At 42.1% G+C, this 23,493-nt stretch overlaps 1 protein-coding gene across 3 annotated transcripts in view; it reads left to right on the top strand.

Moving 5' to 3' along the window:
* The first annotated feature begins 3,283 nt into the window (after positions 1 to 3,283).
* ZMYM2 (zinc finger MYM-type containing 2) overlaps positions 3,284 to 23,493 on the top strand; it is a 62,733-nt gene continuing 42,523 nt past the window's right edge. For 2 of the 3 annotated variants that reach the window (XM_070380554.1, XM_070380552.1), the window contains exons 1-3: positions 3,284 to 3,496; positions 4,324 to 4,392; positions 21,974 to 22,830. In XM_070380554.1, the coding sequence (XP_070236655.1) occupies positions 21,984 to 22,830 (847 nt within the window). In that variant the 5' untranslated portion in view covers positions 3,284 to 3,496; positions 4,324 to 4,392; positions 21,974 to 21,983. The remainder of the gene's footprint in view (positions 3,497 to 4,323; positions 4,393 to 21,973; positions 22,831 to 23,493) is intronic. The other variant, XM_070380553.1, reaches the window with a different exon arrangement.

Genomic DNA, 23,493 nt, shown 5'->3' with positions numbered 1-23,493 from the left:
AAGGCAGTTGGGTGGGCAATGCTGCCTGGGAAGTAAAATGAGAAACATGGTGGGTCCTTGCATTTCAGCATGGGGGAAAGTTTATACATACATATATATAGTAAATATATTGGGTTATTTAATAATTTTTAAAAAGCCATAGGAAATGAGAGGAAAGCAATGTTCATAATAAGTTGGGAAAGTGAGAAGAGATGGAGGAGACATTGGGATCCCGAGGGATGAAAAGACTGAAGAGACAAGTGGACTTTTATTCAAGGGCACATTATGTACAATTGCTTCATTTTATTGATGGAGAAACTGAGGCTCTGGAAGGTCTAGGGTCACAGAGCTGAGGAATGGTGGAGTCACATCCATGTCAGTTCTGCATTCTCATCCAGATCAGAAGAGAAGCAAACTTGCTCAAGGGTTTGAGTGCCCAAACAAGTATTTAAAATACAAGTCCTCTGCCCAAATCTTCATGTTGCTTTCTTGCAAAGCTTAGTCTGCTTTTGTGATTAGTGCAGAATAACTCCACACACACACATTTTTGTAACAGCCTTCTCAAGTTATAATTTCATGTGCGCGTGTGTGCTAAGTCGCTTCAGTCATGTCTCACTCTTTGCGACCCCATGGACTGTAGAATTCCATACCATATAATTTGTCCATTTTTTTCAATTCATCCATTTAAAATGAACAATTCAATGTTTTTTTTTTTGTATATTCAGAGCTGTTGTCCAATTATCACTACAATCAATTTGCTCCAAAAAGAAGTTCCCTACACTTTAGCTATCACTCCCTACCTCCCCAGGCCTAGGGAACTAATCTATTTTCTATCTCTATAGATTGCCTTGCCTGGACAAGTCACATAAATAGAATCATGCAATGTATAGACTGCTTATTTTTCTTAGCATAGTGTCTTCAAAGTTCATCCATATTGTAGCCAGTGTCAGAGCTACATTCCTTGTTTTTGCTGAATAATATTCCATTGTATGGATCTACCACATTTGTTTATGCATTCATTAGTTAATGGACATTTCAGTTTCTACGTTTTGGAAATTACAAATAATTCTGTTGTGAACATGCAAATATTTGTTTTTATAGGTGCTTTTCTATAAAATTAAATGTAGCTTTTATTTAAATTATGACACAAAACATTCCCCCCTCCACTCCCCCAAGTTTTCAAGTCTCAACTAAAATTCTCCCTGATATCATGTAGGTAATCTAGTGAACATTTTCACAAATGGATTTGAATAAATACAAAATGTGACTAATATATACTAATAAGCAATTATTACTCTTGTTAATTATAAAACAGCAATACAGTTAGATAATTAGTGTCAATATGGAGCTTCCTTAAATTAAACGGCATGCAGCAATCCAATCTGTCACTAAAGTCTGTGACAGAGCTTATTTGGAAGTATCTCTACTTAAGAATCACAGGGATGGGGGAGCCTGGGGGGCTGCCGTCTATGGGGTCTCAAACAGAGTTGAACACGACTGAAGTGACTTAGCAGCAGCAGCAGCTACTTAAGCCATCTAATTATAAACTCAATGAAGAGAAGTTATTGCAATGGTATGTGGTAACATAAAGGGGATGATGTAAGTTTTCATGGACTGATTACAATGTTATCCCGCATTTTGTAATAGCGGACGTTTCTGTCATGAAGATGGTGACGTGAAGAATGTCAGTGTAAAACGGTACTGTGTAATACACATAGTCTTACAAGGATATTTTGTTTTTATTGAAAACTGAAAAACTTTATAATTAAGAAATAAAATGCAGAAAAATAAATGGTACCATTTTGAGGAAGCGGGTTGAAATGCATATTGAAATGCATATCTTTCAATTTAAATAAAGAGCAGTATATTCATTGATTTATACACAATGAGACTCACTTTCTACTAGACTGTGCTCTGTAAGTAGCGTCTCTTTAAGATCAGTCTTTTCTGAGACCTTCATGGATGATTATAATTTCATTAGAAAGTTCATGTTGTCCACCATCGTGTTGAACTTTAAAGTTGAACATCCCGCGTCTGTTTACACTAGCACGCGGTGTGTGAAATTAGGTCCACTGTTTCCATCCATTTACGCCCCAACGGCGCCGGCTGCAGTCCCACCGACAGCCGCCAGGGCGGCCTCCCCGCCCGCCTCCTACGTGGAACCTCCGGACCCGCACAGCCCGTGACGCGCGCCCGGGACGTAGGTGTAGACGGCGAACAAAAGCCGAGCCCTGCGGCCCAGGTGGCTCCTCGGTAGGAGCTCGCCCGGTCCCGCCCGGCAGGCCTCGCACCTGCGCACCCTCCTGCCCCGCGGCCTTGTTCGCCGCGAGGCCGACGAGCGCGGAGGCCGGGGCACGGCGGGCCCGGCCCAGCCCTTCCGACAGGCGGGCGCCGGGATCGGGGACCCGCAGTCGCCTCCATCTTGACCGGCGGAGCGGGAGTGGCGTCCGGGCCGGACCCCGTCGCGTCGGCCGGGCCCAGGTTCGCAGCCGGCAGCGGGCGCCGTCTCCACCGCGGGGTCCAGCCCCGGCTTCCTGGGACTAGTCGGAGTTGCCCCCAGTTCCCCCCACGGCCCCGACAAGATGGAGGACGTCGTCTCCTCCCTCAGCCATGACGGGAGCGAGGGACGCCTCCCCACGGGGCTGAGGAGAGGGGAAGCGCCTCCAGCCCTAGGAGCGCGTGGGGCCCCCCGCCAGCCTTCCAGACCCCGGCTCCCGCCCCCTTCGCCGAAGCCCCTGCTCTTCCAGCCCTCACGGGGCTCCCAGACACTGGACAGGGAGGGCTTGGGGGACATCGAGGCCGCGGCGCTCCTGAGGAGGCGGCGCTCGTAGCCGTTGCGAGGGCAGGTGGCCCGGATCAGGTCTTCGGGCCGCCGGGGCTCGACAGCGCCCAGCCCCAGAGGCCGAGCCGCGGCCGGTGCTGCGGGAACCGGAGTCGGCGGCCCGACCCTGACGGGCCGGGCCACGGTGGGGGCGGGGGGGGGGATGGAATGGAGGCGCGGGGGTGTGGCCTGCGGCTGACGGACAGAGCATCGGACCACCCCCTCAAGGGGGGGCCCTGAAGGAAGGCGGACGCAGCCAATGGGCGCCCCCGAGGCGCCCAGCCCGCCCTCCCCGGCCGCCAGTGAGGGCGCAGGGGGCGGGGCCTGCCGGGTCGGGCCGCGCCGCCGCGGCCGCCGCCTCCGCCTCCTCACCAGCGCTAAAGCCGGGACTGGACCGAGCGGAGTTGCGCGTGTTGCCGAAGGGGGGTGGGCCGGGGGCGGGGAGGTTCGTTCCGTGGAGCCGCAGCCAGAACCGGGTGAGGCTTGTCCCCGCCGTGTCTCCAGTCCAGGGCCGCCGACAGTGGGGGTGGCCGGGAGCGGCGCAGCCTCCGGAGGCGGAGGCGCCGGGAGGCGGAGATGGGTGAGGGCGGCCTCCGAAGCCTCCCACCGACCCGGGACGAGCGCCCCGCGGCGCGGCCGCCGTCGCCGCTGCCGCTTCGGGGCCTCCGGCTGCCGGCGGCTCCGCTGATGTCCCAGGCGCGTTGGCGGGCGGCCCGCGGGCTGCGGGAGTGCGGGCGCGGCCGCGAGGGCGGAGTGAGGCAGCCGCCGGTGGCGGGGGTCGCCCGGGGCCGCCCGGGGCGGGGGCCGGCTGTGGGGGTCGCGCGGTGTGGGGGTGGGGTGGGTGGGGGAGGGGCGCCTCCGTGGGGGCTCGGGGTCCCGTTAGCGCTCTCCCAGCGACGGCGCGAGGTCCCCGAGTTTGGGGGCGAGGGAGCGGGCCCCCCGCGCCGGTCCCCTCCTCGGCCGCCCCGGCCCCGGCGCGCGCGCGGCTCGGCTCCGCACGTATTGTTTGGCTGGGTCTCTAATGGCGGACGGGGAGGCAGCGCTGCCGGTCGCCGACTGCGGGGGGGCAAGTCTCGGGCCCCGGGCAAGAGCCGGGGGCACAGGCGGGGGGTTTCCGCCCCGCGGCGACGCGGGCTCTCCCCAGCGCGGCGTGGGTGCGGGCGCGGCGGAGACGGCGCTGGGCGGGCCGATCCGGGGGATCGGAGTCTCCGCTGGCGTCGAGGCTGCGCTCGCCCTTCCCTTACCCCTCCCCCCTTCCCCCCGAGCAGGCCTGATGCCCTCCGCCTCCTCCCCCCAGGGTTTGCCTTTCACGTGGGTTTTGGTCCCAAATAAAAATTTTATGCCGTTTTGCTCTACTTTACGTTGGAGGGGATTGTTGGTGCCTGACTAGGGAGCAATAATCGAAGGTCCGAACCTCCTTGACCTCTTACTCAGTTCTCTGCCTCCTTCTGGTGGAAAAGGTTTGGTTCTCCCACCTGGTTAGATGTTGTTGATCCATTTTTTCATTTTTTCTCTTATCCCAGGACCAGGACTTGAATTCATCCTTACCTGGTGCATCTTTGGCTGAGCGTGAGGAGGACAACACCCCGATTGTGAGTCTTTTGCCCCTAATTTGATGCTCCTAGAAGACGTTGGCAGGTTAATGTAGGGCCTCGGCCTGGGGACCGGTGCGTCCCCGTTGTTTTGAGGGGGAGGAGCTTCCCCCTGGGTGGCACTGCCCCCGGGGCGCAGCTTGGATAATGGCTGGTGAGGCAGCTGGGAGTGGGCGCTGCTGTTTGCACCGCTGCAGAGAGCGCTCCTGCTGCAATACCAACCTCAGCAACCAGAATACGGGCTCCTGCAGCTGCTCACGTTACCCGGGAGGAGGGGTGGAGGAAGGAGGGCATATTGCTGGCGCCCTCTAGAGTTCCAGGGTGGGAATTGAAGTCGTTTCGTTTGACGCCTGGTCTGCAACCATCTTTTAACACTTTCTCTTCCTTTTCAATGGAGAATTGATTGAAGGGGTTGGAGACGCAAAACGACGGATTTAGCTCTGAGTGTGTGATGTAAAACACAAATTTTGACTCTTAGGGTTCATGAGTTGGTGGATGTCTTTAAAGTGTTTGCTTAGGAAAGGCATGAGGCCCCCTCCTCCTGTTGTCTTACTTTATCACCTAGTTCCCTGCTCTGGTTACTCTTAGCCCCAAATCTTTTGTGATGCTTAGTGTTCCCTTGAGTTGTTCCTGACGTGTTAAGTGTTACCTGAGAGTTATCGTTTAATGCTTGCAATTTGTCGGTTTTAAAGTAGCCTCGTAATGTGCTAGACAGTAAGATAAACATAACGGGTCATTTTCCATCCGTTGTAATGAGTTACAAAATATCAGTGAAGTTACTGTTCTGGACACATTATATCTCTGGAGCCCACCAATAGTTAACTTGCAGGTCTCTGCCAAAGGTGAGTCATGAGTATGGTCGCTTATGCTTAAATATTAAGTCTCAAATGGGTCAAAAAATAATAGACAATGAACACAAACTGAATACTGATTGTGAAGGATGATGTGAGGATGGCAACTTGTATTAAGCAAATACCACTTTAGGCAGGTCCCCGGTGCTTTCATGTATTATTTCCTTTAAGGAAATCTTGGCAAATGGCCTGCAGGGGTCATAAAAATAGCATGTATTGAGCCTGTATTGTATGCGAGCATAAGTTTTTTTTCTTTAAAGTTACTATGGCAACTATCAACTTTATGAGGGAAAATAGTATATTGAACCTCTGTGTACCTATCATTTACATTCTATAATTATCAACACATGTCCAGACTAATTTTTAACATATTAAATAGTTTAATCTTTATAAAAACTTAGTGTTTTTATTCCTAATTCTTAGAGGAGGAAACAGGCCTAAGCAGATAACCCAGGTAGTAGTATTTGTTTAAACAGGATTTGAACTTAACCAGTTTTGGTTACAGGCCTGAGTTCAGCAGATGTGGTGTCCTGTTTTATTTGTAAATTTTCATTTTTTTAATTTATTTTTAAATCTTTGGGCCACACTAAGGCCTGTAGGATCCTTAGTTCTGTGATCAGGGATCAAACCTGTGCCCCCTGCATTGGCAGTGTGGAGTTGTAGCCACTGGATTTCTAGGGAAGTCCTTTGTGTTGTCCTGTTTTAAAGTATATAATATGCTTGTTTCACAAATTTAGAAATTGAAATTGAAAAAACTGGAAGTTACAGTCTTTACAGCCTGTATTCTTTTGCTGGAGACCAGTGGGTAAACAAACATGGAATGTTAAATCTTACTGAGTATCTTTAAGAAAAAAAAGTAGTACCACAGTTATCAATTAGATAACTATTAGATAATTATTTGACTGGTTTTAAACTAATAGGGTCTATTTGAATCAGAAATAATATATTCTTCTTTCAGTGTGTATGTGTGCAATTTAGTATCTATTTCTTAAATACTGTAACTTAAAATGAATATAACTTCTGTAATAAGTTTAAAGGTCTTTTCAGGCATTAAATCATTCAGATATAGTGGATCAGGGATTAAATCTTTCAACTATCAATAGATGGGTAAAGCTTATATTATCACCACATATTTTCCTAGAAGATTTACCATTCTAAAATTTTTCTTTGTATTTATTTGTGATGTCGGTGGAGGAAGGTTAATTGGTTATGTTAAGTACACATTTGGAGATGAGGACATACAAAATGTATAATCAGGACTTTACTGTAATGTCAACATATGTATGAACATATGTATGTATGAAAGCTAAGATTCTTTCAAATACGGTTGACCCTTGAACTACATGGATTTGAATTGTGGGTCCCCTTATGCCTGGATTTTTTTTTAATAGTGCTGCAGGCAGTTGGATCTGCTGATATGAAGGAACTCAGTAAAAGGGAGGCCCAACTATAATTTGTACACGGATGTACTTTTTTTTCTGACTGCACTGTGCAGCATGTGTGATCTTAGTTCCCAAACCAGGTATTGAACTTGTGACCCTTGTAGTGGAAGCTCAGAGTCCTGACCACTCACATCAGGGAAGTCTCAGTTTTTGAAGGGATGTGGTTCTTGTTTTCCTTAACGATTTAGCTCAGAATTAAAAATTCTTTTACTTAAAAGCATCAACTAATGGTGCTTTAATGCACCAGGCAAAAAGATAACCTGACAATTTTAAATTCACTTTGATTAAATCAAAGTTCTTTATTATATGTAAATTTATCGTGCACTTAATGTGAGTTAGGTACCTTTAGGTGTACTTATGAAGTATTTTGATATTTAAAAATACTTCACATGTTTATGGTACCTTCTTTAGTGCATCCTTAATAGTATGTGTTCCTCCTCCTGTCATTTGTCACACAGTTGAGGGAAAGGGAGAGTGGCCCTGCTTTTCTGAATTCTTCTCCTCTAGGTTCTCTTGCATTAGACTCTTGTACCCCATGTGGTGGGACAACTCTGAGTACTCAGATGTCACACCGATGCTGACAGTGAACATTTCAGACCTTTGTGTGGGTATGGAGCTTGACATACCATCTTCGTACAACACTGTTCCTATTTTTAGAAGTTTTATTGTATGTTGCCCTTGTTTGAGGTACAGAGTGCCTTACTAATGCATTTGAGGCAAAGTGAATCCTTACCTTTGGTCAGATGCTGTGTTGTAACTGTTATGTAAAGAATATGTATGCATGTTGGAACTCTATTGTTGTCAAAAGGTGTGGTATAATTAGAAATTTTGTATCTTTTTCTAGGCATTCATATCTGTCTACTGGTAATATTCACACATATATTATGTTGAATAACACTTATTATAAGAGGACGTTGACATATTCACCTTGCATGTTTTATTTAAGCAATGCAAGATGAGCCTAAACCCAAGTGCTTTCTCCCATTGGATTAACAGTATTTTATGTAGGGCATTTTAAGTTAGGAAGCAAGTATGCTGAGACAGTATGTTGATTCCATGTATTTTCCATTTTTGATTTCAGTTGGTTAATTTTTTTCTATTCCTGTCAGAGCACAAATTGGGATTTTAGAATTGAACAGAACTTTTAAGATATTCTCTGGTGGCTGAGATGGTAAATAATCTGCCTGAAATTCTGGGGACCTGGATTTGATCCCTGGCTTGGGAATATGCCCTGGAGAAGAGAACGGCTACCCACTCCAGTTGTCTATCCCAGAGAATTCCATGGACAGAGGAGCCTGGCAGGCTACATACAGTCCATGGGGTCACAAAGAGTCAGACGGGACCAAGCCACTTTGACTTTCACTTTAAGATATTCAAATCTCAAAGTTCTTATGGACAGCTCCAATATGTAAAAACTATAAATTGTCATTGAGAAAGTTACTGTTGCTGATAAGTCACTTCAGTCGTGTCTGACTCTGCGAGACCCCATAGACGGCAGCCCACCAGGCTCCCCTGTCCTTGGGATTCTCCAGGCAAGAACACTGGAGTGGGTTGCCATTTCATTCTCCAGTGCATGAAAGTGAAAAGTGAAAGTGAAGTTGCTCGGTCATGTCCGACTCTTAGCGACCCCATGGACTGCAGCCTACCAGGCTCCTCTGTCTATGGATTTTCCAGGCAAGAGTACTGGAGTGGGTTGCCATTGGCTTCTCCGCACTCTAGTACCCTTGCCTGGAAAATCCCATGGACAGAGAAGCTGGTAGGCTACAGTCCATGGGGTCACAAAGAGTCGGACACGACCGAGCGACTTCACTTTCTTTATTGAAGTCTAGAGTTGTAATGTGTAGCAGTTGTTGTTCAGTCTCTTAAGTCATGTCCGACTCTTTGCAAGCCCGTGGATGGCAGCACACTAGGCTCCTCTGTCCTCCACCATCACCCAGATTTTGCTCAAATTCATATGCATTGAGTGGGTAACACTATCTAATCATCTCATCCTCTGCCACCTCCTTCTCCTTTTGGCTTCAATCTTTCACAGTGTCAGTGTCTTTTTCAGTAAGTCAGGTCTTCACATCAGGTATCCAAAGTATTGGAGGTTCAGCATCAGTCCTTCCAATGAATACTCAAGGTTGATTTCATTTAGGGTTGACTGGTTTGACTCTTAGGAGTCTTCTCCAGCACCATAGTTCGAAAGCATTAGTTCTTTGGCATTCAGCCTTCTTTGTGGTTCAGCTCTCACATCCATACATGACTATTAGAAAAACCATAGCTTTGACTGTATGGACCTTTGTTGGCAAAGTGAAGCCTCCACTTTTAAATATGCTGTCTAGGTTTGTCATAGCTTTTCTTCCAAGGAGCAAGCATCTTAATTTCATGGCTGCAGTCACTGTCCACAGTGATTTTGGAGCCCAAGAAAGTAAAATCTGTCTCTGCTTCCACTTTTTCCTTCTATTTTGCCATAAAGTGGTGGGACCAGATGCCATGACCTTAGTTTTTTGAATGTTGAATTTTTAGGCAGCTTTTTCACTCTCCTCTTTCACTTTCATCAAGCATCTTAATTTCATCAAGAGGCTCTCTAGTTCCTCTTCACTTTCTGCTATTAGAATGGTATCATCTGAATATCTGAGGTTGTTGATATTTCTCCCAGCACTCTTGATTCCAGCATGTGATTCATCCAGCCTAGTATTTCACACGATATACTCTGCATGTAAGTTAAATAAACAAGGCAACAGAATACAGCCTTGTCATACTCCTTTCCCAATTTGGAACTGATCAGTTGTTTCATGTCTGGTTCTAATTGTTGCTTCTTGACCTGCATACAGGTTTCTTAGGAGACAGGTAGGGTGGTCTGATATTCCCATCTCTTTAAGGACTTTTTCACACTGTGATCCACACAGTCAAAGCTTTGGCATAGTCAGTGAAGCAGGTGTTGAGGTTTTTAAGTTAAGTATTTTAAGTAAGATTGTGATGCACAGCTAGAGGTTTCAGACAGAAAAAAGTTTATGAGGTCCCTCAAGATTTGTATTTTTAAAATAACATTATGATTTTTTTCATTCTCAGCATACTAGTCATTTTGCATATATACTATTATCAACAGTTGACATTTTGGGAACTTCTTTTGTGGTCCAGTGGCTAAGACTCCAAGCTCCTAATGCAGGGGCTCAGTTTGATCCCTGATCAGGGAACTAGATCCCACATGCTGCAACTAAGACCCAATGCAGCCAAATAAATACATAAATAAGCAATTGACATTTTTGATAATCCCTTTCCTTATGTTGCCAAGGTCTTCAGCAGATTAATGTGTGAATTGTACTGACCAGTGTGTTAGGCTGGTCCACAAGCCTCAGTTCTGTGTGGTGGTAGTAGCGCAAATTCAGCAGAAGTGTGAGGAGCCTGTTGTTAGCAGGGTGAGGTCAGGAGGAGCCTTAGAGTGTCAGGTCCAGGGCACATACGCAGACAACCATGTGTGCTCCGTCCTCAGTCCTGTCTGACTCTCTGCCACCTGCATGGACTGTACCCGCCAGTCTCCTCTGTCCATGGATAGGGATTCTCCAGGCAAGATACTAGAGTGGGTTGCCACGCCCTTCTCCAGGAGATCTTCCCAGCCCAGGGACTGAACCCAAGTCTCCTGCTTGACAGTTGGGTTCTTTTCCACTGAGCCACCTGGGAAGCTAGATACATTAACTTCCCCCAAATGGCAAAGATTGGAGGAGGGGTAAAAACGGTGAAAGGAAATTCAGATGACTTGGATATTGGGAGTAGGTGGTTTGGGGCTTTGAGACACCTCGACTGAGATAAGTTAATCAGTCTGGGCATTGAGGTTTTATTTAAAATCAGGGGAGTGGATGAGATCCCCAGAGAAAGTTAAAATTATTTGAAATTATCTTGCAGTTAAAGTTTGACCCTATGGAAAAGAAGAGATTATTCCTTAACTTGGAAATTCTACACTCTAGAGGTAACTTGAATCAATTAATTGATTTATTCATTTATTTACTAAATCAGAAGAGATTAGTTTTTAGATGCTGGCATAGCCCTTGAATGGATTTTTAGTATGTTAATTAAATAATTCCTATCAGCTTCTAAAACCAGAGTAGCATTGTCCCATATCTGATAAAGATATTAAGAGATTTTCTTAAAAGGGATTTTGTGGCTATATGGTAAGCAACATGAGGTCATAATCTGTGTTCATCTATCATCGATCTCCTGGCTGCTTTCCTCACTTGCTCAGAGATTAGTAGTAGTACCAATTTAGTGTGTATTACTCTAAATCCTTCCTGGGCATATATTAACATGTACCTGTAATAATAAATTAAACTTATATGTGCATGTTGAAAACATGTGTGCTATATGTCATATTTTGGCCACCTGATGCAAAGAGCCAACTCATGGGGAAAGACCCTGATGCTGGGAAAGATTGAGGGCAAAAGGAGAAGGGAGCAGCAGAGGATGAGATGGTTAGATAGCATCACCAACTCAATGGACATGAATCTGAGCAAAGTCTGGAGATACTGGAGGACAGAGGAGCCTGGTATACCACAGGTACTGTCCATGGTGCCTCAAAGAGTCAGACACAGACATGACTTAGTGAGTGAACAATAATAAACAACTATATACATCTTCCTGCGTCTTGGTTTTTTCACTTAGTAGTATGTCTTAGACATTTTTCTGAGTTAGTATGTAAGGATTTCTTTTTAAAATGCTGTGTGGCACTTCATGACATGCACTTTTTTAGCAGTTCAGATATTCCATTGGTGGACATTTAATCTATTTGGGTTTTTTTGTTATTTACAGTGCTGCATGAAATATATGTGAAGTAGTTTCTTTGGGTTCATGTGTGTTTTCTCTGGGGGAGATTCTGGAGAACCAGTCAGCATGTGGCTCCATGGTAAAGAACCCGTCTGCTAATACAGGAGACAGAGGAGACAGGGGTTCTATCCCTGGGTTAGCAAGATCTCCCAGAGGAGGAAATAGCAACCCACTCCAGTACTCTTGCCTGGAAAATCCCAGGACAGTTGAGCCTGATTGGCGATAGTCCATGTGGTCCCAAAGACTTGGACATAACTTAGCGACTGAGCACGCACACGTGCATATTACACGTTTTTATAGACGCTGCCAGATTGCTTTCGACTGGACCACAAAACTCACTGCCCTTTCTACTAGTTTTTCCATGTTCTTGCCAACACTGAATGTTATCAAATAGTTAAAGTTTTGTCAGTTTAATTTGTCTTCTTTCTAAAGTATGGAAATCAGTTCTTGTTATTTCAATTACAAGTATATATACATTATATAGCATGTGTCTTTTTCATATTTTTGCACCTTATTTATAGTGTTTCTTTGCTATGTAAACATTTTATGATGTAATGGGAAAAATCCATTTTACTATTGCAAGCAATGGGAACAACTATAACAAATATGCAAGAATTTTATGAAGCAAATTGTAAAATAATATAGTAAGACATGCAAGAAAACCAGAATGGACAGATTTACATATATCTGAATGGGAAGACTTGAATAATGTAAAAGATTAATTTTTTTTTGTCCTCAAATATGTCTAAATTCAATGAAATGCTGACTAAATCCCTTAATATTGATAGATACATATGGTACATACAACTGTGATTAACTATAGAGAAAATATTTGGATATAGTATACCTAGAGTGGGACTGCTGAATTTTATGGTAATTCCATTTTTCAATTTTTTGAATAACCTCCATTCTGTTGTGAATAGTGGTGGCACCTTTTTACATTCCCAATAGCAGTGCACAAGGAATCACCCTTTCTTCAATCAGCTAACCAATTTCCCTTCACTGATACTGTTACTTTTTGTTTATTTTGATAGTAGCCATCCTGATGGATGTGATATCTTTCCTGGTTTGATTTGCATATCCCTAATGACTGATTATGTTGAACATCATTAGAAAGAATTTGAGAAAGAACAGTGTTAATTCTTCTTTAAATGTTTGGTAGACTTCACCTGGTGAACCTGGTGAATTTCTTTATTGGGAGATTTTTTGATTACTTATTCAGTCTCTTTGCATGTTATAATTCAGATTTTGTGTTTCTTCTTGAGTCAGTTTTTGTAATTTGTGTTAAAAAATTTACCCGTTTTTAAAAATTTTTTATTTTGGGTTGTCCAGTTTTTTGGCATATAATTGCGAAATTATATTCAGTCATTTCTATAAAGTCAGTAGTGATACCTTATTAATATTTCTGATTTTTTTTTAAAAATTATATTTGTTATGCTAGTCACATGTCAATTTCTTTCTCTCTCGGTTGCACTGCTTGGTTTGTGCGATCTTAGTTCTTGGACCAGGGATCGAACGTGGGCCCTGGCAGTGAAAGGGCCAAGTCCTAACCACTGGACCACCAGAGAATTCTCTTTGTTTCTGATTTTAATAACTTTAGAGAGTTTTTTCCTTGTCAGTATAGCTAAAGGTTTGTTAATTTTTTCAAGGAGCCACATATTTGTAATTTTGTGTTTCCTCTATTTTTTCTTTTATTAAAACATTTTTTTTCACTCTTTTTTTTCCCCCTTTTTTATTTTGTACTGGATTGTGTGTGTGTGTGTGTGTGTGTGTGTGTGTGAAGTTGCCTCAGTCGTGTCCAACTCTTTGTGACCCTATGGACTATACAGGCTCTGTCCATGGGATTCTCCAGGCAAGAATATTGGTGTGGGTTGCCATGCCCTCCTTCAGGGCATCTACCGGACCCAGCAATCAAACCCATGTCTCTTATGTCTCCTGCATTGGCAGGCAGATTCTTTGCCACTAGCGCCACCTGGGAAGCCCTTCCTTTATTTTTCTGTTCTTTGTTTTGTGTATCTGCACTGATCTTTATTACTGCATTCTTTCTGCTAGTTTTAGTTTATTTAGCTCTTTTTCTGATTTCTTAAGGTGTAAAGTTTATTGGTTTGAGATTTTTAATGTAGGTGTTAATAGCAGTAAGTTATCTGCTGAATAAAACTTTCACTGCATCCCTTAAGTTTCAATTTGTTGTGTTTTTGTCTTCTTTTGTCTCATGAGTATTTTCTCATTTCCCAAGTTTCTCTTTTTAATCAGGGCTTTAAAAATTATTTATTTATTTTTGCCTGTGCTGGCCCTTTGTTGCTCTGTGGGCTACTCTCTAGATGTGGTGCTCGGGCCTTCTCTTGTTGTGAAGCACAGGCTTTAGGGTGTGCGGGCCTCGGTAGTTGCAGTTGCCAGGCTCTAGAGCTAGGCTCAGTAGTTGTAGCTCAAGTGCTTAGTTGCTTTGTGTCATGTGGGATCTTCTTGGATCAGGGATTGAACCTGTGTCTCCTGTATTTACAAGATGGATTCTTTACCATTGGGCCACTGGGGAAACCCTCTTGTTAGCTTTTTTGACTTAACGTTTATTTTGTCCAATATCCACACATCCACTGCATTTCTGTTTTGGGTATTATATGCATGGGATATCTTTTCTATCCTACTTTCAACCTCCTTGTATTTTTTTTATCTAAGATGAGTCTCTTCTAGATAGAATATAGATGGATTATGTGTGTCTTTTTATCCAGCCTAAGCTCTTTCAGTAATTTAGTCTATTTACATTTAAAGTAATTGTTCGAAAGGAGTAAGGAGAAGTTTACCTCCACCATTTTGTGGCTTGTTTTCTGTTTGTCTTAAATCCGCAACCCCCCCGTTTCTTTTATTATCACCTTCTCTTGTGTTTAATTTTTTCTAGTGTACCATTTTGATTCCTTTCTTTCCTGATTAGTTTATAATTATTTTTATAATGGTTACTTTGAGGATTAAAACAAGAATCTTAGTATTACAACAGCTTACTAGGAATGATACTCTTCATTTGAACAATCTGTGAATGCTCTGCCTGTTACACATCTCTGTCCTTCCCTTTACATTAGGTTTGTTGCCAATAACATCTTTATATGTGTGTGTTCATTAACATATTGATAATTATTATTGTATGCTTTTGCCTTTTAAATCATAGGGCAATAAGTAGTTATAAACCAAAGATACATTAATACTGGCTTCCTGTTGCTTTTTTTAAATGTATTCATTTGTGTTCTGTATTTCTTAGAGCTTCAACTTACTCTGTAGTTTATATTTTTGCTTGAAGAATTCCCTTTAGCATTTCATATTGGGTAGGTTTGCAGGTAATAAATTCACCTTTGTTTTTCTGGGGAATGTCTTAACTTCTCATGTTTGGAGGAATATTTTGTTGGATATAGAATTTTTGGTTGACAGTTTTTTTTTCCCACCATTTTAAATATCATGCCATAGCTTTTCACATCCATGATTTTGGATGAGAAATCTGGTGATGAGGATCCATTGCATATGGATCTTACTTCTCTCTTACTTCTCTTACTTCAAAATTCTCTTTTACTGTTGGGTCCACAATTTGATTATTACTGTCTTGGTATGGCCATCTTGGAATTGAGCTTCTTGGGTGTATGTGTTTATCCTCGTTATATTCATCATATTTGGGTAGTTTATAGCCATTATTTCTTTAAATGTTTTTTGTTCTTTTCTGTCTCTTTTTGTTATATATATTGGTGCACATAGTGGTGTTTCACAGATTCTTAGGCTCTATTCATTTTTCTTCATTCTTGTTTTCTTGCTCTTCAGACTGGATAATTTTAATTATCCTGCCTTTCATTTTACTGATTCTTCTGCTTGCTTACATCTGCTGTTAATCCCCTCTAGTGACTTTTTTCTTTTCTGCTATTAAATTTTTCATCTCCAGGATTTTTGTTTGGTTAATTTTTTTTTTTAATTGAAGTATAATTGATTTACAGTGTTGTGTTAGTTTTCAGGTATACAGTGAAGTGATTTTAGTTTTATATATATATTCTTATTTGTATTCTTTTCTATTATAAGTTACTGTAAGATATTGACTGTAATTCCCTGTGCTTTACAGTGGGTCCTTGTTTATTTTATATATAGTGTGTATCTATGTGTTTTTTTTTTTAAAGACTTTTTTTTCCCCCCTGTGGACCATTTTTAAAGTCTTTACTAGATTTGTTACAGTGTTGCTTCTGTTTTAATATTTTGGTTTTTTGGCCAGGAGACAGTGTGAGATCTTAGCTGCTTAGATTCCTAACCAGGGATTGCACCCACTGCATTGGAAGTTGAAGTCTTAAACCACTGGACTGCCAGAGAAGTCCCAATACTGTGTATTTGTTAATCCCAAACTAACTTATCCACCTCCATCCCCCTTTCCCTTTTGGTAACCATAAGTTTATCTTGTGTCTATGAGTCTAAATTTGTATCATTCTTTAGATTCTACAAGTGATGTCATATGACATTTGTCTTTATCTGACTTCCCTCATTTAGTATGATAATCTCTAGGTCCGTCTATGTTGATGTGAATTCTTTCTTCTGACTGAGTAATATTTTACTGTGTATATATCCACCATATCTGTATCCATTTCCCTGTCAGTAGACACTTAGATTGCTTCCATATCTTGGCTCTTGTGAATAGTGCTACTATGAGCATTGAGGTGCATATGTATCTTTTCTAGTTTGAGTTTTCATCTTTTCCAGATATGTGCTCAGAAGTAGGATTGCTGGATCATATGATAGCTCTGTTTTTAGTTTTTTTTTTTTAAGGAACCTCTATACTGTTTTCTATAGTGGCAGCACTAGTCTGTATTCCCACCAACAGTGTAGGCGGGTTCCCTTTTGTCCACACCCTCTCCAGTTGTTTGTTTACTTTTTGGGGGCTTGCACCACAGGGCCTGCAGGATCTCAGTTCCCTAACCAGAGATTAAACTTATGCCCCCTACATTGGAAGCACAGGGTTAGATAGTGGCAGTGGTTAGGTGTAAAGTCCTAACCACTGGACCACCAGGGAATTCCCAGGGATTTTTATTTTAAAAAAGTTTAATTTGTCTTACTGCCTCAGAACTATTATAGGTGCCATAAACACATGTTGAATAATAGCCTTTACTGTAGAGACGAATTTGCCTTAGCTTTCTTTGCACCTCCTTTGGTACCTAGAAAGCTTGGGCTCATCAGTGAGAAAATGATGAATGAATATTTTTCTTGAATCATTTGAAATGCTTTCTTTGTGATTTTCATTGAAAGTTAACCAGATTTTCTTACCTACTAGTAATACTTTATTGTAATGAATGTCAACATTTTATTTATTTATTGGCCATGCCATGTGGCATGTGGGTTCTTAGTTCCCTGACCAGGGATAGAATTAATGCCCCCTGAATTGGAAACACAGAATCTTAACCAACTGGACCATCAGGGAAGTCCCAAACATTTTATTTTTTAACTACCTTTTCTTTTTTTCATGAGAACATCAAGTATTGGGGTTAATTGATTCTCATGGAATCAAAGACCAAGTAAAGCTGTGAAAGCATTTATGACGATTGTCTCAGTCTACTTGGGCTGGTATAACTGAAGTACCAGAGACAATAGACCTTCATGTCTCAGAGTTCTGGAGGCTGGAAAGCCCATGGTTGGGGCTTCTGCAGACCAGGTGCTGGTGAGGGCTTGCTTCCTGTTCACAGACAGGCTTCCCTCTTCGTGCTGTGTCCTCATGTGGTGGGAGAGGGAGCTTTCTGGTGTCTTTTATAAAACAGTCACTCATCTCACTCATGAGGGCCCCCCCACCTTCCTGACTTAATCTTCTTGTAGAGGCCTCGCCTCCTTATACCATCTCATGAATTTGAAGGGGGAACACAAGCATGTGGTCCATAACAGTGAAGCAGTATCGCAAGGAAGCCTAAAAATGAATTAGAAACTTAACCAAAATCTTGAGGTACAGACAAAACTGCCTGGTGATTGTTAGGAGTTAACAATGTGTTAATTGATTTTCACATTCAGTTATCTTTTTAAATTCTAAGAAAAACCATAAAATAAATGCCATTTATTTTAGGGAAAATTGAAACCCAGAAAACTGAAGTTATTTACTTGGTGTTAAATAGATAATTAGAATTGATTTAGTGTAGAAAAGTGGCTGAAGGGAATAGATTTTATTTGGATAAGGTAGAAGTGACCAACTTGAATTAGATTGTCTTTTCTTTATAGGGCTCAGTGAGTGGTAGTTGAAGCATATTCTCTGTGGCGTATAGAAGTGACCACATTTATAGTCTAGGATTTGGAAAGAACTGTTACGGGTGAGTAATTACTCTGTTTTGAAGCGTGGGTTACTGCAAAGAACTGTGCAGCAAGAGAAGTCTCCTCTCCCCACGGTTACACTGGGAGGAGACATGAGGGGATACCTCACGGCCACCAGAGGGCACTGGGGATTCAGTTCTGTCTTAAGCCCCAGAAATTGTCATCTTGTTTTAGGTATGCTGAAATATAGAAAAGATCCAAAAAACTCATGCTTTAAAAGCCTTTGCATTCCCTAAGTTCAATGGATTTACACCACATTCTTCTGAAAATTGTTACGTTGATGAAGATCCTTCCTTCCTTCTGACAGATAGATGTTAACTACAAGTCAGTTCCATTTGTGTTACATCTCATCTTACCCTGGCACTTTGGGCTTGATATTTCTTGCTTTTGATACTTGTATTTTTCACATACTGATTTGGTTACTTTTTTATTGAATGGTGTGTTCTTTTTTTTGTTTGTTTAATTAATAAGAGTTGTGCTATATTATTTTATTGTTTAGTAATAACATATTATATAGTAGTTACGAATATTCAGATCCTGACCTCTCCCATTTTCTCACCGTGGTCTTGGCAGCTTACTTTAAGTTTTTTTTGTCTGTGGTATGTGGGATCTTAGTTCCCTGACCAGGGGTCAAACCCATGCCTCCTTCAGTGGTGTCTCTTAACCACTTGACCACCAGGGAAGTCCTGGGCAGTTTATTTTAGATGATTGCATTTTTTAAAAAATCTGTATAAGGGAGATAATGATTTTACTTTTCATTGGGTTGCTTAAATGTTTAATCGTCATGAATATTTGGTGCATAATAAGTATTAAATACATGTTAACTATTACTGGATGAATGTACTTGTATTTTAAGAGAACCTAATTGAATCAGTTATTAAATTTTTGAATCAAATGTCATTCAATTTATTTCAGCATTTAAAACTTCCTGTAGCGAGGTTAAAAATTTTTTATGTTTACTTAAAGTTAAGTGAAGGCCTTGTATGAAGGTTTCTCCCAGCACATGCTGTTGTTTTACCATAAACAAGTCTTCCTTATTAGGTTAATATAGTATATATTTTAATATTTGAAAGTGTATTTAAAGTGTCTTAGGGAAATTCCCTGGTGGTCCAGTGGTTAGGATTCTGCACTCTCACTGCCAAGGGCCTGGGTTCAATCACTGGTTGGGGAACTAAAATCCTGAATGCTGCATGGTGCAGCTAAAAAAAAAATAATAATACTTAAAGTGTCTTAGAGCTTAGAATGATAATTTTTAGGTCTTTGAGTAAGGCAAAATAGTCACCCCTTAAATTTTTAAATGAAATTATCTATTTTCCTTAAGCAGATATAAATGTATCTTTTCTCATTTTCCAATATTATATCTTCCATCCTGAAACAAACAGCTTAAACAAGAAGAATGAAGAGAGTTGTAGGATCAAGCTTTTTTAAAAAAATAAAAGATTTATTTATTTTTGGCTGTGCTGGGTCTTCATTGCTGTGTGGGCTTTCTCTGTGGTGTGTGGGCTTCTCATGGCGGTGGCTTCTCTTACAGTGGAGCACATGCTCTACAGTGTGGGCTTCAGTCGTTGTGGCTTGTGGGCTCTGTGGTGCTGGCTCAGTAGTTGCGGAGCATGGGTGCAGAATCTCCACTGAACATGGGATCTTCCCGGATCAGGGGCTGAACCTGTGTCCCCTGCATTGGCCGGTGGATCCTAGCCACTAGAGCACCAGGGAAGCCTTGGAGCCAAGCTTTGTGCAGAGTGTGTAGAGTCCTGACATTGTCTTGGAACCTTGGGCACTTTTGATGTATATATCTGAGCTACTGCTTTTTCTTAATTGAAGTATTGATTTATGATATTCTGAAAGTTTGAAGTGTACAACATAGTGATTCACAGGTTTTTTTTTTTTTTTTTCTGGCTTGTGGAATTTTAGAATAGCTCCTAGTGGTTGCTTGAGTCCAGGCCTCGGCAGTGAAAGCCTGGGGTCCTAACCACTAGTCCATCAAGTGACTCCCAGGTTCATGATTTCTCATGGCAGGGGTATTGACCTGTTTGGTTTATTGATTTTTCTCAACGCCTCAGACTGTGTCTTGTATATACTGGGTGCTCCATAAATCTTTGTTGAATGCAACTATTAACCTGACTTGCTGACTTTGGTGAGTTCTTTGCTTGTTTTGTATCTCCTCTCATCCTGTTCCCTTCCATGGACCTGGACCTTGTTCCAGCCATGTTTGGCCTTCACCCTAGTGCTGGAAGTGTCAGCCTTGTTCCCGTTGGGCTTCTTTGGGAGCTGCCCTCACTCCAGTTTCCCAGTTAGCTCTTGCTCATCATTCCAGGTCTCAGTGAAGTTATCACCTGCTCACAGAGGTCTTCGGTCTTTTTTCTTCATCCTGTTACCCATTGTTTTTTCTAAAATTTAAATTTTAACTTAATAAGTGAGAAGTCATGCTCACAAATTCAGAAAATGCACCAAAACACACACTGAATAGTTTCTTCATGCCTGTCAGCCATCTGTCAACATGATAATTATTTATATTAGGGTGATCGTCTTCCGTCCAGAGGCTTTTGTCGCAGTGTAAGCAAATGGCTGTATAGATGAAGCAGTGTTTGTTTGTAAGCTTCTGTGTTATCAGACTGGGTTGAGTGGCCTTATGAGAGAAGAAGGGTTACCAGGCAGTTCACAGTTGGCACTGGGCCCTTAGACCAGGTTTCCACACCTGCACAGCTGCAGTCTTGTCTCCTGTGAAGGTGTAGGGTACAAACCACTTCACGGTCCTGTCTTTGTGCAAATTGACCTGCAGTCTGTACTCACCCTGCATTTTCCCTTCTTGTTTTTTTCCAGTTTAGCCTCTGAGATGAAGGTGATCCATGTTCAGGATTGGGTCTGCTACTATCCGTGCCCATCACCTCATCGTCTATCTGCTCAGTAACTTATTTTTCTCCTTTCTGACTGTTTTACTGTTAACTTGCTTCTATCTCTTTGGCCTTGGCACACCTCTGCCTGTGTAGTAAGTGCTCAGAAATACGAGTCGACTGTGGCAGAGTCATGAGGAGTTTGGACTGTTGCGGTGAAAACCTGGGGATGCATTCTAGCTGTGTGACTTGGTTAGTTAGCGTCTCTAAGCCACAATTTCTAAATCATGAACATGGACAAATATTACAGCTATATCAGGGTTATTTTAAAGATGTAACCAAGGGGCAGATAATATTTTCCTAGGACTATTGTAACAAATTACCACAAACTTAGCAGTTTAAAACTGGAAGTCACAAGTCAGAAATTGGTGGCCTGGGGCTCAAGCCAAGGTGTGACCAGAGCTAAGCTTGCCCAGAGGCTCTGGGGAGGGCTCGCTCTTCACCTCCTGTAGGTTTTGGTGCTGTGACATGCTGGGCCGTGTCGTTCCCTCTCCGCAGCCGCCTCTGGTCTCAGTGCCTGTCATCTCCTCCACCTCTTGATGGGGTACAAGAGGTGTGTGCAGGGCCCACCCAGCCAAGCCCATTTTTAAGTCCTTTCTCATCATCATCTCTGCACAGACCCCCTTTCCTTGTAAGGTAACAGTTACAGGTTCCAGGGCTTAGTATCTGATGTCGTCAGGACTGTTATGCAGCCCAATAGATGGACATGAAGGGCAGGGCAGTGGGCATTTATGCTTTGTGGATGCGGTTGGCAAAGATTTCAGATTCTCAGAAGGATTTAATCACGCAGCTACATGGGAGCCAGGGAATGTGAGAACAGTGGATTTTAAAAAAAAAAGGTAAGCAAAGTTGGAGATTAAATTATGTCATTTTATTCGATACAGTGAATAAGGCTAAATATCAAGAGATTGTCATGATCAGATTTTAGTTATTTTTTTGTTCACATGTGTGTGGAACGATTTATGTATGTTTTCAGTGTTAAAATTTATAGGGTAGGCAGTGGTAGAGAAGAGAAGGTTGCAAATATACTGCATATTCTTACTGAAAGTTGTATAATTACCTGTATTTTTATATCGCATGTTATTTTTATATCACATAAACTATATGAAATGATTAGTGAATGAGGGAAGATCACAGAATGGATATCAAATTTTTCCTGGATCATCGATAAGAATCGTTGTTACTTAGAGTAAGAAAGAAAGTAAAAGTACCTTCAAAAAATTCTTTGAATTTGAGTCGCATCAAAAGCCATATACTGACAATTGTAACGTGTGTCTTTTTTCTGTCTCCTTAACAGGGTCTTTGGCATGGACACAGGTTCAGCAGGAGGATTGGAAGTGACTGATCAGACTCCTGTTCTGTTGGGGAGGACAGCCATGGCAGCTAGTCTCACGGATGTAGGAAATTCGTTTAGTGGGCCACCTAACCCTTTAGTGAATAGATCTAATAAATTTCAGAGCTCATCAGTGGAAGACGATGATGATGTTGTGTTTATTGAACCAGTACAACCACCTCCTCCTTGTGCACCAGTGGTGGCTGATCAAAGAACCATAACATTTACATCATCGAAAAATGAAGAGCTGCCAGGAAATGATTCCAAAATTCTTCCTTCCTCAAAAGAATTGGCTTCTCAGAAGGGGAGTGTAAGTGAGACGATTGTCATTGATGATGAGGAGGATATGGAAACAAATCAAGGGCAAGAGAAAAATTCCTCCAGTTTTATTGAACGGAGACCATCTGAGTCTAAAAACAGAACCAATGATGTGGATTTCTCCCCTTCCAGTTTTTCAAGAAGTAAGGTAAATGCAGGAATGGGTAATAGTGGTATCACCACAGAACCAGACTCTGAGATTCAGATCGCTAACGTTACGACCTTAGAAACAGGCGTCGGCTCTGTGAGTGATGGCCAGTTAGAACACACTGACGGGAGAGACATGAACCTGATGATCACACACGTAACATCCCTGCAGAATGCCAGCTTGGGAGATGTCTCTAATGGACTGCAGTCAAGTAATTTTGGTGTTAATATGCAAACATACACCCCGTCTTTAACTTCACAGACCAAGACTGCAGTAGGACCTTTCAATCCTGGTAGAATGAATGTGGCAGGAGACGCATTTCAGAACGGAGAGTCTGCAGCTCATCACAACCCTGGTAAGCAGTGAGGGTCCTCTCCCGCTCCCCCTTTAGGGGTTGTTTACAGGCAGGTTCTTCTTTCATTGTCCTAATTGGTGCTACTTTGGTTAGTTTACTCATGTAAGATGTGTTAATTCTATTGACTTTCAAGTTTCAAATTTTAACTAATAAGAGATGTAAACTATGTATGTAATATTTCTCTGTAGAGTATTGGAAAATTAATCAGAACAAAATACTCTTTATAGTCACCATATTCTAATAATTTGGCATCCTATTTGTCATGTACTCATTTTATGCTCGTGTGTTTTTAATGGTATGGTTTTAATGTGCAAATAGAGAACGAAAAGATATTTAGTACATGTGAGGAGCAATATAATGTTGTGTAATTGCGTTTAGATTTGTGTTTTAATTTTGATTGCCTGTCTGATTTTAATTTTTACTTATTAGCACTAATTTTTTTTTAATATGTAAAGATTGGTAAATTTCTTGACTATTTGAAAATACTTTCTGCAGGCAGCTTTATTCTGTGGAAACTGTGAGAAGAGTTCTGTGGCTTTTCCCGACCACGTGAGGCCTGCCTGTCTCTCTTGTACCTTCTCTTCTTAGGCTTCATCATTTTAAGCTTGTTAGCAACTTTATCAGCCTAGGATTGTGGGGAATAATAAGAAATGACTGAAACCG

This window comes from Bos mutus, chromosome 12 (assembly GCF_027580195.1).
Source record: "Bos mutus isolate GX-2022 chromosome 12, NWIPB_WYAK_1.1, whole genome shotgun sequence".
NCBI classification, from domain to species: Eukaryota; Metazoa; Chordata; class Mammalia; order Artiodactyla; family Bovidae; genus Bos; species Bos mutus.
This window is presented reverse-complemented; position numbering and strand designations above follow the sequence as displayed.